Source organism: Artemia franciscana, unplaced genomic scaffold (assembly GCF_032884065.1).
Source record: "Artemia franciscana unplaced genomic scaffold, ASM3288406v1 PGA_scaffold_1180, whole genome shotgun sequence".
NCBI classification, from domain to species: domain Eukaryota; kingdom Metazoa; phylum Arthropoda; class Branchiopoda; order Anostraca; family Artemiidae; genus Artemia; species Artemia franciscana.
This window is the reverse complement of record NW_027062618.1, coordinates 2,263,723-2,278,642: the sequence shown is the minus strand read 5'-3', so window position 1 is coordinate 2,278,642 and position 14,920 is coordinate 2,263,723. Positions and strand designations below refer to the sequence as shown.

Genomic DNA, 14,920 nt, shown 5'->3' with positions numbered 1-14,920 from the left:
CAGCCAAGAATGTTGTATATTCGCAAGTTTTACTTAGTTAAAAACATATATATATATATATCTATATATATTCACAGGTGGGACACAGGGACACAACTACAATGGCGCGTAACTAATATGGCGCGTAAGGACTTACGCGCGCGAGGGAGCTTGGGGGGCGCGAAGCACCCCCACCAACTAGGTGTTGGGGTGGCGCGACGCGCCACCCCAACAGCTAGTATATATATATATATATAAACAACCACAATAAAAAAGAAGAGAAAACACTTAAACATTGCCTTTAATATTACTTTACAACTTTTTGCATTACAAAAACTAAATATTTTATATTGCTAAGTTATCTTATTTGCTGAAAAACCTCTCAAGATCAGTCTTTCATTTAAAATTTGACATCTATTTTTAAAATTTGTATGATTACTGCAAATCCTTCCATACCTAAATAATTGTGAGTAAGAGGCTGAGTATGTGATGTTGACATCATGCAGTGTGTTCATCTTTTAGCTAGAAAGTTAATTAAGAAAATTTAAAATTACTCAGTTACATCCTAGGTTCTGTTGCATAATGAAACCAGATATAGCCCATGGTTATATACAACAGTTTGCTTTTTTTTTCAAATTAGCTCTATTTGATATATATGAACAAAATGCTTGTGAGTAATAAAAAAAAGAAAATGGCAATCTACACAATCTGCAAATAACCCAAGGCTGTATTTGACCCTATTAGGGGCACTGGGGTGCAAATGCAATGGCTGGGATTACTGTATTGTATTTGGGGAGTGTATTGAATGTGAAATTTTTGGAAATTGTCTTGCATTTTTGTTCTAACAAATGTACCAACTTTTGAAATATGAACTATTGACGAAGTTGAAAAATTGGCAAACTTAAAAGATTTGTGAATTGTTAGGTTTATTAGGTTTTTATTAGGTTTATTAGACTGATAAATGGATAATTCTTCTGGGTTTCATTTGTCTTGGTGTGATCTTTTGGCTGAAAAACTTCTTTTAAGCCAAGTTCTCCATTATGGATTGCCTCCCTGTAGTTGCATAATATTTGTAGGTATGAATATATAATGAGTCGAAGGTAGCAGGCATGGGATTGTATGTGCAGGATTTTGAGTCTTGTTGACAGAAGAGCATTGCCAAGTGTCAGAAGATATGTTCTGACCAAGATGGGCCCAGGATAGCACAAAGCCTGAGCACTCCAGGCTTTGTTTCTGGTTTCTAAGCTGGCTTAAGCCTTTCATGCATACTTGAGAAAATATATTAGTTCTGAGGTCATAATAATTTCAATGATTTAAAGAATAGGAAAATTGCAACTTGGAATGTTACAATGTTAAAAAACAACCATCATATTGACTGACAAATTCAGAAGCTTAAAATTGGACTTATTAGCAGTTTCAGAACCTCATATCCCAGGGGTAGGAAATACAAAATTAGGCAATATAGAATTTATTTACTCAGGCAGTAAGGGTGGAGTTCATGGGCAAGAAATGCCCATAATTACCTTAAATTGCAGCTTGGAGCAATATAAGGATTTTCCATCCTTGTGATGATGCTCCAGTGATGAAAAAAAATTCGTTTGGCGTAGGTTGTGGTTGTTGATCTACACTCTTGTGGAGGACTATGCAGCTTCCCAGTTGTAAAGTAACTTTTGGCAGAGCCATTCCTTATCAAGGTGAGACTTGAATGTATTGGTTGGATTTGCAGAAACTGTTTCCTCAGACAATTGATTCCACAGATTGATGACTCTTTGGCTGAAGAAATGACTTCTATGTCTACTCGTTGAATGCTGCATGGGGAGCTTCATTGAATGTCCTCTAGTACCAGAATGCAAGGGCTGTGTAAAGAGACCAGGAAGGGCGTTTTTACAAAGGATTTTTTTTTTGGTTAAAATCATATCACCCCTTTTCCTATGGTATGTCAGTGTTGGCAGCTTCAAATGGCATAGTCATTCTTTGTATGGAAGTTTATTCATGCTGGTAACCATCTTAGTGGCATGACGCTGGACATCCTCAAGCAACTTCTTATTTTTTTTTGAACAAAGGGGCTGCAAATGACATTCTGACTTCTAGACGTGGTTGTACAAGCGCCTTATATAACTTCATAAAAACTCTTGGGTGTCAGCTGGAGATGGTTCTTTTTGTGATACCAAGGGATTTATTTACAGAAGATGAAACAGACTTAGCATAGCTGCTAAACTTTAATTGGTGATCAACAATAACCCCAAGATCTCTTTCATTGGAAACAGCAGAAAGGAAGTTGTCTTGAAGGAAATACTTATGATGCTTGTTGTGTTTGCCAAAATGGATGACATGACATTTTTCAACAATAAAAGCAAGGAGCCACATGTTAGCCCATCTTCCTAGACTGTCAAAATCTTTTTGAATTGATTGCTGGTCAGAGGGAGTAGCCGCTTTTCCAACTAGTTTTGAGTCATCTGCATAAAGGGTAATAAGATTTGAAAGGAGGGTGGGTAGATTGTTGACATAGAGGTTGAAAAGTGTTGGTCCAAGAAGACACTGTGATCAATAATGAAAACGGAACCTGCCATGTTCTGTTTAAGTTGGGAAGGTATTAACAGTAGAGTGCTAGTCACTCATTTTATGACCAAAAAGTGCAGGATATTAGTCATATGGGTTGCAACAGTACCTAGCAACCTACTAAGAGACAGTTTTGTTTAATACTAAGAAAATACAGTAGCCCATAACTTCTAAAAGTAGTGTCAGATCAAAACAAGAAACACACTATTAGAACCTTTGTCCAAAACCCCTACATAGGAAACTTATTGTCCCTTGGCTTGAATAACAATGAAAATATATTGGCCTGAAAATCAAGAAAAGTGGCTGTAACCATGATATTCTGCATATACTGCATTTGTTTTTTCTTTCTTCTCAGCTAACAGGATGCTGGAAGATCATAGAGCTATTTAATGGCTCATTTCAAAGTAAATGGATGTATTTAAAACTTTTTGTAATTAACAAAAATAATTTAAAAAATAAAATCAACTTTTTACAAAAAACTACATTTTTTTTCAACACTGTAGTAGAAAATCATTGTGCAATACAAAGATCAAAATAGGATTTTTGACATTATAAAAAGTATGTAGATATAGCTGTATGAAATGTAGAAATTTTTTTAAGGTTTTAACAAAAAACGGATTCGTCAATTGATACAGAAAAAAAACCTCTAGCCATATTGAATGATATTTTACATAAATCTGGGTTGCAGCAGTAGCTAGCAACCTAGCAAGAGACAATTACATCCCTTAGTAAAAACTACAATAACCCTTAATTCCTAAAAATGCAGTGATATCAAAACAAGAAGAACACTATTAGAACCGCCTTGTCTAAAACCCCTATATAAGTAACTTACTCTTCCTTGGCTTTAACAACAAGCATATATAAGGACCAAAGTTGTATTGTGTAAAAATCTTTAACAGTAATCACATGTTCAATAATGTATTCAATACCACATAATAATAAAGAACTAACTATTGCAAATTGATAATAGATTATGAATGAATCTGACATCTGATATAGCAAGAGTTATGTTGATTAGAAAATTATTGAGGTTGTCTTACTAACGATTTCACTTTTTGAAATGAAATAAGATTATATTAAATTATAAAAATAATGAACTCTGGTACATAGTGAAACATTAATTGTGGTTGCTGTAGTAACTGCAATCTTGTAAAAGACAAACACGTAAATGGGTACTATACAAGTTTCATCAGATATACCTGAAACCTTTAAAGAACAAACAATGGCATATAGTAACTAAAAGTTAAGCCAATACAAGCATATTCTGAGAAGTTACTTGTCTTGGTTGCAGTGGTAGCTAGCAACCTAGTAAGAGACAATCAAGTCTAATACTAGGAAATATAATAACCCATAACTCCTAAAAATTGAGTCAGGTCAAAAAAAGAAGCACATTATTAGAACCGCCTTGTCCAAAGACCCCTATATAGGAAACTTACCATCCCTAGGCTTGAAAATCAAGAAAAGTGGCTGCAGCCACAAAATTCTGCATATGCAGCATCTTTTTTTCTTTCTTACTAGTAGGCTTGTAAGCCCATGTAGAATTAAATGATAGAGATAGAGGTGAATCAGACAAATTTTACTTACAGCTTCAGGAATAAATAGACAGGGTCCTGGGTAGACATATAGTATTTTTATTAGGGAACTATAGAATGTTAGCCTGGTCTCTATAGGGAAGCAAATTACCTAGTTTAATGATACTTTTTAGTCTGAGAGACTCTGTAGACAAAGTCTTGAGAGAAGGACAGTGCGGTTTTAGGAAGGGTAGATGATATTTTGAGTTTTCACTCTTATCATCCTTTTTCTCTACATCATAACATCTAAACACTCTATACATCATAACATACATCCTTGTATGTTTCTGTTATACCAAACAAATATATTAAAGTGATTTGTCCTATGTACAAGAATAATGCTGCTGCAGTTAATGTAGGAAATGAGGTTATTAGCTGTTTTTTTTTATTAACTCAGGAGTTGAGCAGGTGTGTATGTAAGTTCAAGGAGTGTATGTTAAATAAAATACATATACTATTCAAGGAAATTCGAAAATTTACAATTTCTATCAAAACAAGTTTGCCATCTGTGTTTAAACCGCCTCAAAGTATATGTTGATAGCAAACTACTCACTAAAATAGCGACGAAGACCACACTGCCTTTCCATAACAAACAAATACAACGTAGAGACAATAGGGAAAATTTTAAGACAGTGGAAATTATTTCTGTAGATATTTCGGCCCTATGTCCAAGGGCCGTCTTCAGCACAATACAAGAATAAGAAAAAAATTATATATATATATATATATAAAAGAACTTACATCAAATTGTGAGGATTAAAACTGAATAATTAAAAACACTTTTTAAAACTTTTTTTAAAAATAGCCCTAGCATCCTTACTTCAACGAAGTTCAACCAGGACTGGCGAAAAGAATGAAAATAAGCTCATTCAAACTAAAGAGAATAAAATGATTAGATGCAATTTCTTAAAGCTAATCTTGCTTGTTTAGCAGCCTGTCTCAAAGGCCTTTTCGTAGTTGGTTCAGTACTATTATAAATCGGTTTAGTAAAATATTTTGTTAGATCATTTTTAATTAAATTTGAGTATAAAGAATTTAGTGAGTATTCCCCTAAGTCCCTGTTCAAAGAAATATTATTATTTATTTTGAGATTAATTTCGATTGATTCTCGAACCACCTGTTTTATTCCCAAATCATTACTAATGAGTGAAGAGTTTTCAAAAAGGATCATGTGGGACGGATTATTAAATATATGCCAACCTAAAGCAGAATCAAAGGAGCTGTTGGAACTATTTGAAATTAAGGCCTTGTCTATGTCATTTTTATGCTGTTGTAACCGTTTGTCTAGATTCTGATGGGTCCTGCCGACATAGTATTTTCCGCAATCACATGGTATTTGATAGACCCCTCTTTGGCGAGTAACTGGGGTCTTATCTTTACCCGAATTTAAGAAATTGATGATTTTAAAATTATTAGTAAAAACTACGTACAGATTTTTTTTGTGCAAATATTTTTTAATTTTGTTGTGATCTTTGGGATGTACGGAAGATAGACAATATTTGAGGGCTTATCAGTAGCCTCACATTGTGAAGTATCTTCTTCGATTTTACAAGAATGTCTTTTTATTCTACGGTTAATTATTTTATTGACAAAAGGAATGGGGTATCCATTACCAAAAAGAATATCTCTGATAAAGCTTATTTCTACATTTATATATGAATTGGAGCAAATATTCAGGGCACGATCAATGAGGGAAGTTACAACTGCTCTTTTGACTTGTGGGGGGTGATTTGAATTAAAGTGAAGATATCTATTGTTTTGTGTTGGCTTTCGATATATAGTAAAATCCAGTTTATCAGCATTACGAATAATTAATAATCTAAAAACGGTAGTTTATTTTCAATTTCAACTTCAAGGGTGAACTGCAAATTTCGGTCATAAGTGTTAAGATGATCTAAGAGGCCCCGAAGCTCAGCTTCCCCATAATTCCAAAGTGAAATTACGTCATCCATGTAACGACCCCAATAGACGTGTTTTAAAAAATAAGAATTCAATGCCCAATTCTCAAGATTCTCGACGTAAATATTTGCTAGTAGCCCGGATAAAGGTGCCCCCATGGGTAATCCATTTTTTTGCTGATAAAAAGAATCGCGAAATTGAAAATACATAGAAAACTTATTACAAATTTTAACAAGAGTCATTAAAACTTCACAATCAATTCCTTTCGCTAAAGTCTCGATCAAGTGGTAATTTTCTTCTATTTTGTTTTTTAATAATTCCTCTGAAATAGTTACATCTATATTTGTATACATTGAAACAATGTCGAAACTACTGACTATTGTGTTTTCTGAAATACTTGTGTTGCTAAGTTTTTTAACCAAATCTGCCGAGTTACGAATATAGGAATTTTGAGAATACAATAAAGGTTTGAAAGCTGTACAAAGCCATTTTCCAATATTGGCAGCGGGGGCTTTAGTACAAGCTACTTAAGGGATCGAAAAGATCCTTGTATTATAATAACTAAAGCAGACAAAAGCAATTCACTTGTTGTCATGAATACGACAGACTATGACAACAAAATTCTTTCGCATTTAAATGACACAATTACATATCAAACAATAACTCATGATCCTACTGATCAGTTCACTAATAATATTATGAATGAATTAAAGCAGCTAAAACAAAATGGTAAAATCACCCCACAACTATACAATAAATTTTTTCCCCGTGGTAGTTTCTGTCCTAAACTCTACGGTTTACCAAAAATACATAAACAGGGTATTCCCTTAAGACCTATCGTAGCTTGTACTAAAGCCCCCGCTGCAAATATTCGAAAATGGCTTTGCACAGCTTTCAAACCTTTATTGTATTCTCAAAATTCCTATATTCGTAACTCGGCAGATTTGGTTAAAAAACTTGGCAACACAAGTATTCCAGAAAACACAATAGTCAGTAGTTTCGACATTGTTTCAATGTATACAAATATAGATATAACTATTTCAGAGGAATTATTAAAAAACAAAATAGAAGAAAATTACCACTTGATCGAGACTTTAGCGAAAGGAATTGATTGTGAAGTTTTAATGACTCTTGTTAAAATTTGTAATAAGTTTTCTATGTATTTTCAATTTCGCGATTCTTTTTATCAGCAAAAAAATGGGTTACCCATGGGGGCACCTTTATCCGGGCTACTAGCAAATATTTACGTCGAGAATCTTGAGAATTGGGCATTGAATTCTTATTTTTTAAAACACGTCTATTGGGGTCGTTACATGGATGACGTAATTTCACTTTGGAATTATGGGGAAGCTGAGCTTCGGGGCTTCTTAGATCATCTTAACACTTATGACCTAAATTTGCAGTTCACCCTAGAAGTTGAAATTGAAAATAAACTTCCGTTTTTAGATGTATTAATTATTCGCAATGCTGATGAACTGGATTTTACTATATATCGAAAGCCAACACAAAACAATAGATATCTTCACTTTAATTCAAATCACCCCCCACAAATTAAAAGAGCAGTTGTAACTTCCCTCATTGATCGTGCCCTGAATATTTGCTCCAATTCATATATAAATGCAGAAATAAACTTTATCAGAGATATTCTTTTTGGTAATGGATACCCCATTCCTTTTGTCAATAAAATAATTAACCGTAGAATAAAAAGACATTCTTGTAAAATCGAAGAAGATACTTCACAATGTGAGGCTAATGATAAGCCCTCAAATATTGTCTATCTTCCGTATATCCCAAAGATCACAACAAAATTAAAAAATATTTGCACAAATAATAATCTGTACGCAGTTTTTACTAATAATTTTTAAATCATCAATTTCTTAAATTCGGGTAAAGATAAGACCCCAGTTACTCGCCAAAGAGGGGTCTATCAAATACCACGTGATTGCGGAAAATACTATGTCGGCAGGACCCATCAGAATCTAGACAAACGGTTACAACAGCATAAAAATGACATAGACAAGGCCTTAATTTCAAATAGTTCCAACAACTCCTTTGATTGTGCTTTAGGTTGGCATATATTTAATAATCCGTCCCACATGATATTTTTGAAAACTCTTCACTCATTAGTAATGATTTGGGAATAAAACAGGTGGTTCGAGAATCAATCGAAATTAATCTCAAAATAAATAATAATATTTCTTTGAACAGGGACTTGGGGGAATACTCACTAAATTCTTTATACTCAAATTTAATTAAAAATGATCTAACAAAATATTTTACTAAACCGATTTATAATAGTACTGAACCAACTACGAAAAGGCCTTTGAGACAGGCTGCTAAACAAGCAAGATTAGCTTTAAGAAATTGCATCTAATCATTTTATTCTCTTCAGTTTGAATGAGCTTATATTCTCATTTCATTCTTTTCGCCAGTCCTGGTTGAACTTCGTTGAAGTAAGGATGCTAGGGCTATTTTTTAAAAAAAGTTTTAAAAAGTGTTTTTAATTATTCAGTTTTAATCCTCACAATTTGATGTAAGTTCTTTTATATATATATATAGTTTCTCTCTTATTCTTGTATTGTGCTGAAGACGGCCCTTGGACATAGGGCCGAAATATCCACAGAAATAATTTCCACTGTCTTGAAATTTTCCCCCTATTGTCTCTACGTTGTATTTGTAAACTACTCACTAGGATTATACATATATTAAATATTCATGTATATACAGCCAATACAAATAATTAAATGAATTATAACTCAGAAAGACATAAAACACAAGACTCATCATATTTTGAACTTTTGCACTCTTGAATTTTGCAATTTGCAAACTTTGAACTTAAGTATTCTGAAAAATTCTTTGAACTTCGCATTATTTCTTATTTCTTTTCACTTTTCTTGCTTTAATTCTTTCTTCCAAGCTGGTTCATTTGATTCTGGTTTCAGTTACTTCTCTGCATTTGAATTCATCCCTATCTTTTTCCATTTCTTACCTTATTTACCAAGGCATACTCAATGAAGCGATTAGGTCTGTTTGCTTTTAAATGTGGATAGAAGCATGCCTCTACACTTGGACCATAAATTGGTCCAAAGAACCACGTCCTCCTTTTTTGAAAATATTGGCTTAAAAATGAAATTATTTCATCTTTTGTCATTTTCCCTTTCCAGGAAATTCTAGATAGCTTTTTGTCATTTTGAGATTAGTCAGGTAAGAAAAATGAAACTAAGAAATGATTTCAGAATTTAAACTATACCTAGGAATATAGTTTTTCAATTTACTAGATTGTGGCTATATGTTGGAATTTGATCTATTTATTTAGTCAGTGTGCTTCATAATGAATTTTCTTTTCTAGCTTGGACCTTACTTTTCAATGCTGTATTTAATTGGTCTTATGATGTGTTTATTGTAAATGATGTTCAAGATAATCTTTCATTACGTAAACTGTCCTTGTTTTTATTTTAAAAGGAATGTCTACCCACATTAATCTGGTTAGCTTGACTTCCTTGATTTAAGTCCCACCCATCCTCGTAGGTTGTTTTGGGGCCTCCTCATTCGCTAGGTTATTGATGTGGTATCTGTATGAGCGTCAATCTTCAGTCAGGCGTAGAAGTCGCGGTAGGTTGAGTGTAGATAAGTTCTCTTTCCATCTCCACGGGGGCCAACCTTTGGGGTGCTAACTATGCACGCGGTCATGGAAGTCTATTTTCAGAAGACGGGAATTTTCCATACGCTGGATGTGGCCTACCCACCTACGTTGTTAAAGATTTAGTTTGTCAAGTATGGTCTGTTTGATTTCGAGGCTTTCAAACAGCCTAATACTAGAGATCCTATCCAGGTGCATTATGCCCGCGATACGGCAAAGTAACATTGTTTCGATTGTGGCTAGGCAACGTTGGTCATCTGTTTTGAGGGTCGATGATTCACAAGCGTAAATGGCAATGATGGTAGTCAGTGTGTTGAAGAGTCTTGTTTTTAGCAGTGTCGACAAATTCTTGTTCCTCCGGATCGGCATCAAGGTTTTAAAGCTGGAGTTGGCAAGCGCCAGGAGTCTCTTAATATATTTTGAGGGATTGTTGTCAGACGTTATAAGGCTGCCAAGGTAGGCGAAATCTTTGATCCATTCTATGTTGTCACCACCGAGCTGGCGGCTTAAGCTTTCTTTCTTTCTTTCTCTTCTTTCTTTCTTTTCTTCTTCTTTCTACAAATAATTTTTTGTAGCCGCCGAGCTGGCGGCTTAAGCTTTCTTTCTTTCTTTCTCTTCTTTCTTTCTTTTCTTCTTCTTTCTACAAATAATTTTTTGTAGCCGCCGAGCTGGCGGCTTAAGCTTTCTTTCTTTCTTTCTCTTCTTTCTTTCTTTTCGTTTTCCGGCTTTCTTGAACAGAGCATGGCATTCGTCTTTGATGAATTGATGGTCATCCCAAAGCGACTGGTGGTTGACTAGATGTTGTCAGCCTGGGACTGAAGATCCTCAAGGTTCTGATTTATATGGTCGTCTGCATAAGCTAATTTATCAATCAATGTTCCCCCGATGAGGACACCTGACGAGTTGTCAAGGAGTGACAGGAAAGCGGTAAGAAATAGGTTAAACAGTTCCGGTGAAAGCAAGCAACCCTGCAGCATACCAGTCGACGTTTCAAAGCAATCGGAAAGGCCCTCTCCCGTCATGACGTGGCTTCTGAACTTTGAGCACATATTTCTGATCATTGATTCTAAGTTTTGTGGTATACCAAAGTGGAGAAGAATGTGCCACATACCTTCTCTATATGAGGTCGAAAGCCTTCTTAAAGTAAATGAAAAGGTGGAAATACTACGTCCAAGTTCAAGATATTTTTCCATAATCTGACGGGCCGTAAATATCTGATCACTCATTGACCTGTTTGGGCAGAAACCGGCCTGATATTCTGGAATAACAGTTGAAGATATAGCTCTTATACGTTCCAGCATTACTCTAGCGAGTATTTTAGCGGCGTGGCTCGTAAGGCTTATAGGCCGGTAGTTATCACATATTGCTTTCGAGCCTTTCTTATGGAGTGGAACTATCGTGGCTTCACATCATGAGGAGGGGAAGTGACCTTCCCATTTTGTTAAGGTTAATGTTTATAACCTAAATGTAGTTTAAAGCTTAAGAATGTAGCTGATTTGTTTGTAGTAATATTCTTAAGTAGAATGTTGTTGAAAATGAATTTGAATACCTTTATTAACTCTAAAATGAAAGTATATTTAAGTTTGAACTCTTATGTATCTCTTACATATCTTATATAAAGTTATAAAATTTATATCGTTATCATAAATATCTTATAAATTCCTGTTGTTTTCTTACAGAGATGTGATCAATCGTCTGAGTATTTTGTTGGATCGGATCAAGTTGATCCAGTCTTCAGGAGATGGCATTGTTTACTTGTTCAAAGATAAAGCTTTTGAAAGCTTTGTTTTCTGCCAAAGGTATGTATTATATACCTATATGTTATATATTATATACCTAAGGTAATATTATTTAGGATTTTGTGGAAGTGCCTTGAAGTCACATTTCTTGTTCTTTCATTTATAAAGGATAAAAGTTGCTAACATTTTTCCAACAGGTGCACCGAGGTCTGACCTACAGATGTACAGAACTGTTAACTGCCTTCAATCTATTTGAACTGTATGTACCTACAGATGTACAGAACTGTTAACTGCCTTCAATATATTTGAACTGTATGTACCTACAGATGTACAGAACTGTTAACTGCCTTCAATCTATTTGAACTGTATGCAAAACTTGCTTGCCATCATGCATAAAAACTGAAGGATATTCTCTGTTTGCTTATCAGAAAGGAACTGACTGTAAAACCTTTCCGAAAGGCATATGCGATTCAAGTAATAAGACTGCGTGTTTCAGATCAGGGATGGCTGGTTGTGATTAGTCATACTGTCTACTGATTATTTAATGTTAGATTAAGAAGAACTTTGTTCTTGAAACACAGTTTAGTTATTTTCCTTTTCGTTATGTTATAACTATTTCCACTAGGAGTGGGCCCCTTTCAGATGTAGGTCTAACGTGTCAACACCATGGGACAGGGGTGGCTAACAGATTTTATGAGAGCGGTAGCGTGTCTCTTGTGAAAGACAGTGGTTGTTCAAAGATATTTAACTAGAATAAATATATTTAATAATAAATATCTTAAGACAAGACATTTGCCTCATTGTATTCATTTGTATCATGTCTATCAATTTACCGAGCCAGAAATTTCATATTACATAAACTTTTCGTTGGAGAAGGATCTAAATTTGCTTAAAATTAGGTAAATTGTCTTTTTTCATTAATTTCTAACAAATATTCAACATATTTTCCTTATAAGAAACTATGTACACCGATTTTCAAAAATATTGTTTGATACATCAAAGTAACTGAATCTCAGGATAGGACAACAAAAATTACACAGGGAACATAAGCCTTAAAACTTGTTCATGTCAAACAAAAGAACTGATAAGAGACGAAGCTCAAACTGATTCCTGAAAAAAAAGTCTCAAAGTTAATGATAATGAAATTGAAACAACCACAAAGCTAAAAACTCATAAAAACATGAAAACTAACATTGGTTACAGTTATTTTTCATATCCCTTTTAACAGTTCTGCTATACATTGGACAGAATATGCCGTTTTACCACTTTTTTCGAAAGGATACAACTTATCCACATTTCTGTAACTAGCCTTTTCTGCAGGCTATACTAACCTAGAACTAAGTAATTTATAAGGAATAAAAACTGGTTGAACAGCAGAAGAATCTTATGAATGACAATGTCAAGAATCTGCATGTATGTAGATTCATGCATTGTATTTATACAATTCATACATGTATGTATTTTTACATACATGCAAATTTTTGCATGTATTAAGAAAGTTTCCTTTTTTTAAGATGAGAGTTGGCTGTTTAGAGATTGTATAGTGTTTCGTCTGTTTCGCCTGTTTTCTCTTCTTCTTTTTTCTTTTTTTTTCTTTGTGTATTTCTTTGATTTTGAATGAATAGTTATCATTTATTTGTTGTAGTTTTGCTGCTAAACAGGGACATTTTAGGTCCCTAATTGAGCTGCATATTATTGATTGCAAGTGCAATTTTAGTTATTTTTTTTATGAAATAAACGTATACCTACCTACCTACCTATGTCTCTATGTCAAATTGTTTTATCATTCTTCTCAATTTTTTGGCATGTTACATTTTCAAAATTATTATTCTTACTCCGAAATGCAAATTTTGTCCATCTGGGCTTGTGATTGTCATTTAAAAAAAAATATACCTTGTAATGTCATATATAGGGTTTGATCCAAATAAACTTAGTCATTTGATTTAAATCCAAATTTTAGTTAGATAAATAAAAACAAATCGCAGTTTTCTACTTTTACTAAATATTTCTTCTCTTTCAATTCAGCAGATTTCTATTCTATCAATTTCTCGCACTGTTTGATCACTATTATTTGCTGTTAAAGAAACCAAGTAGGGTGTTGAAAGACTTAATTATTCGTTTAAAAGGAAACTAATAAAAATGCTCTCCAAATTAGGGGTGATATTGTTGACAGCTCTATTCTTGCTCATCTACGTGGGCAGCAATTTTTTCTTGGGGGGGGGATTACTCTTAGTGTAAGTAAGAATCACCCGAAAATTTGAAAAATTCAGATTTCAGAGGGGGAGCCGGAATCCAATCCCCCTCTCCTGCTTACACCCCTAATTAGCTCAGGGTTACCATTTGTCATCCTATTTAACCTCTCTTCTTCCTTCTTTCACGAATAGAAATTTGATTTGACCTCCTTTTTTGATTCAACCAATGCAAAATATTTATACAGCCATAGTTCCCTGACAAAACGCTAAATAGCAGTAAAAATAACGTTTTTAAATAAGATTTTTGACATTTTTCTTATTAGAGTAAGGGGTTTTTATTTTTGATATTTAGAAATGGCATCTATGGAGAGCAGAGCGCACAGGTCCTGGACTGGCGACACCAAAGTGAACTGCTCTGTAAACGGTGCATATGTGATTGTCTGACAGATATCGTTTTGATTTCTGAAATGAAATATATTTAGGTAGTTTTTTCTCTGGTCAAAAATTATTTCAAACAAAAGTTTTGGATATTATTTAGGTGATTTGTACCGACTTAGAAGATTCTGGTGTTCTGAATATTGAGGGAATTATGATTTTTCCACTCTTCAGTCCTTTCCCCCTTTCTTTAAGAAAGTATCCAGGATTTTTTTTTCAGGGGGGGGGGGGGTACAATTTTTATAAAATGTCCAAAATCTGTTTATATTCACTTTTGTTACGTTTATACTAGTCGGATAAACATTGTTTTTGGAGGAGGGAGGTGGTTGAAATCCCCTACCCCTCTCGCCTTGATACTGCCTAGTTTCCTTCAGATTTTTATATAATGGTTGGTCTAATCAACCATTTGTTTGAAACTTTGTTCCAAATAAAAACAGTTGTTAATCTGTTGTTTGCCATCTTTTTATTTTAAAAATTAGCCTCTCAGTAACGCCAAAACACCAAATGCCCTCCTTTTCTTTGAAGATGGGACCTCCTTTGAAATATTTTCAGATATTAACCATATTTTATATTTTCAGAAGTAGCTTTCGCTGCTCTGAACTGGCCTTTTTACTATTTCAAGTGATTATCGAAGTTCAATTGTAGAAATAAATAAGTTCTGATCAATCCATTTTTCATGTAGTCCTCAAGGGAGATTAAGAACACTTATTGTTCCTCTTTTCAGATGAACCTCCTCTTAGGCATTTAACAGTTTACTGCAATGGATGGTAAATAAGGAGGAACCGTTGCCAATGGAAACTAAAACCCTAAAAGGCAGGAGTGTGCACATATAATGTGTACATGTTATCATGAATGCCCGAATCTGGTTAATTCACTAAGGAATGCCTGAAATTCCTTTTTTTTCTG

General features: G+C 34.1%; 1 protein-coding gene across 3 annotated transcripts in view; it reads left to right on the top strand.

Moving 5' to 3' along the window:
• LOC136041242 (meiotic recombination protein SPO11-like) overlaps nt 1-14,920 on the top strand; it is a 62,673-nt gene that overhangs the window by 28,471 nt on the left and 19,282 nt on the right. For all 3 annotated transcript variants that reach the window (XM_065725846.1, XM_065725845.1, XM_065725847.1), the window contains exon 2: nt 11,328-11,447. In XM_065725846.1, the coding sequence (XP_065581918.1) occupies nt 11,328-11,447 (120 nt within the window). The remainder of the gene's footprint in view (nt 1-11,327; nt 11,448-14,920) is intronic.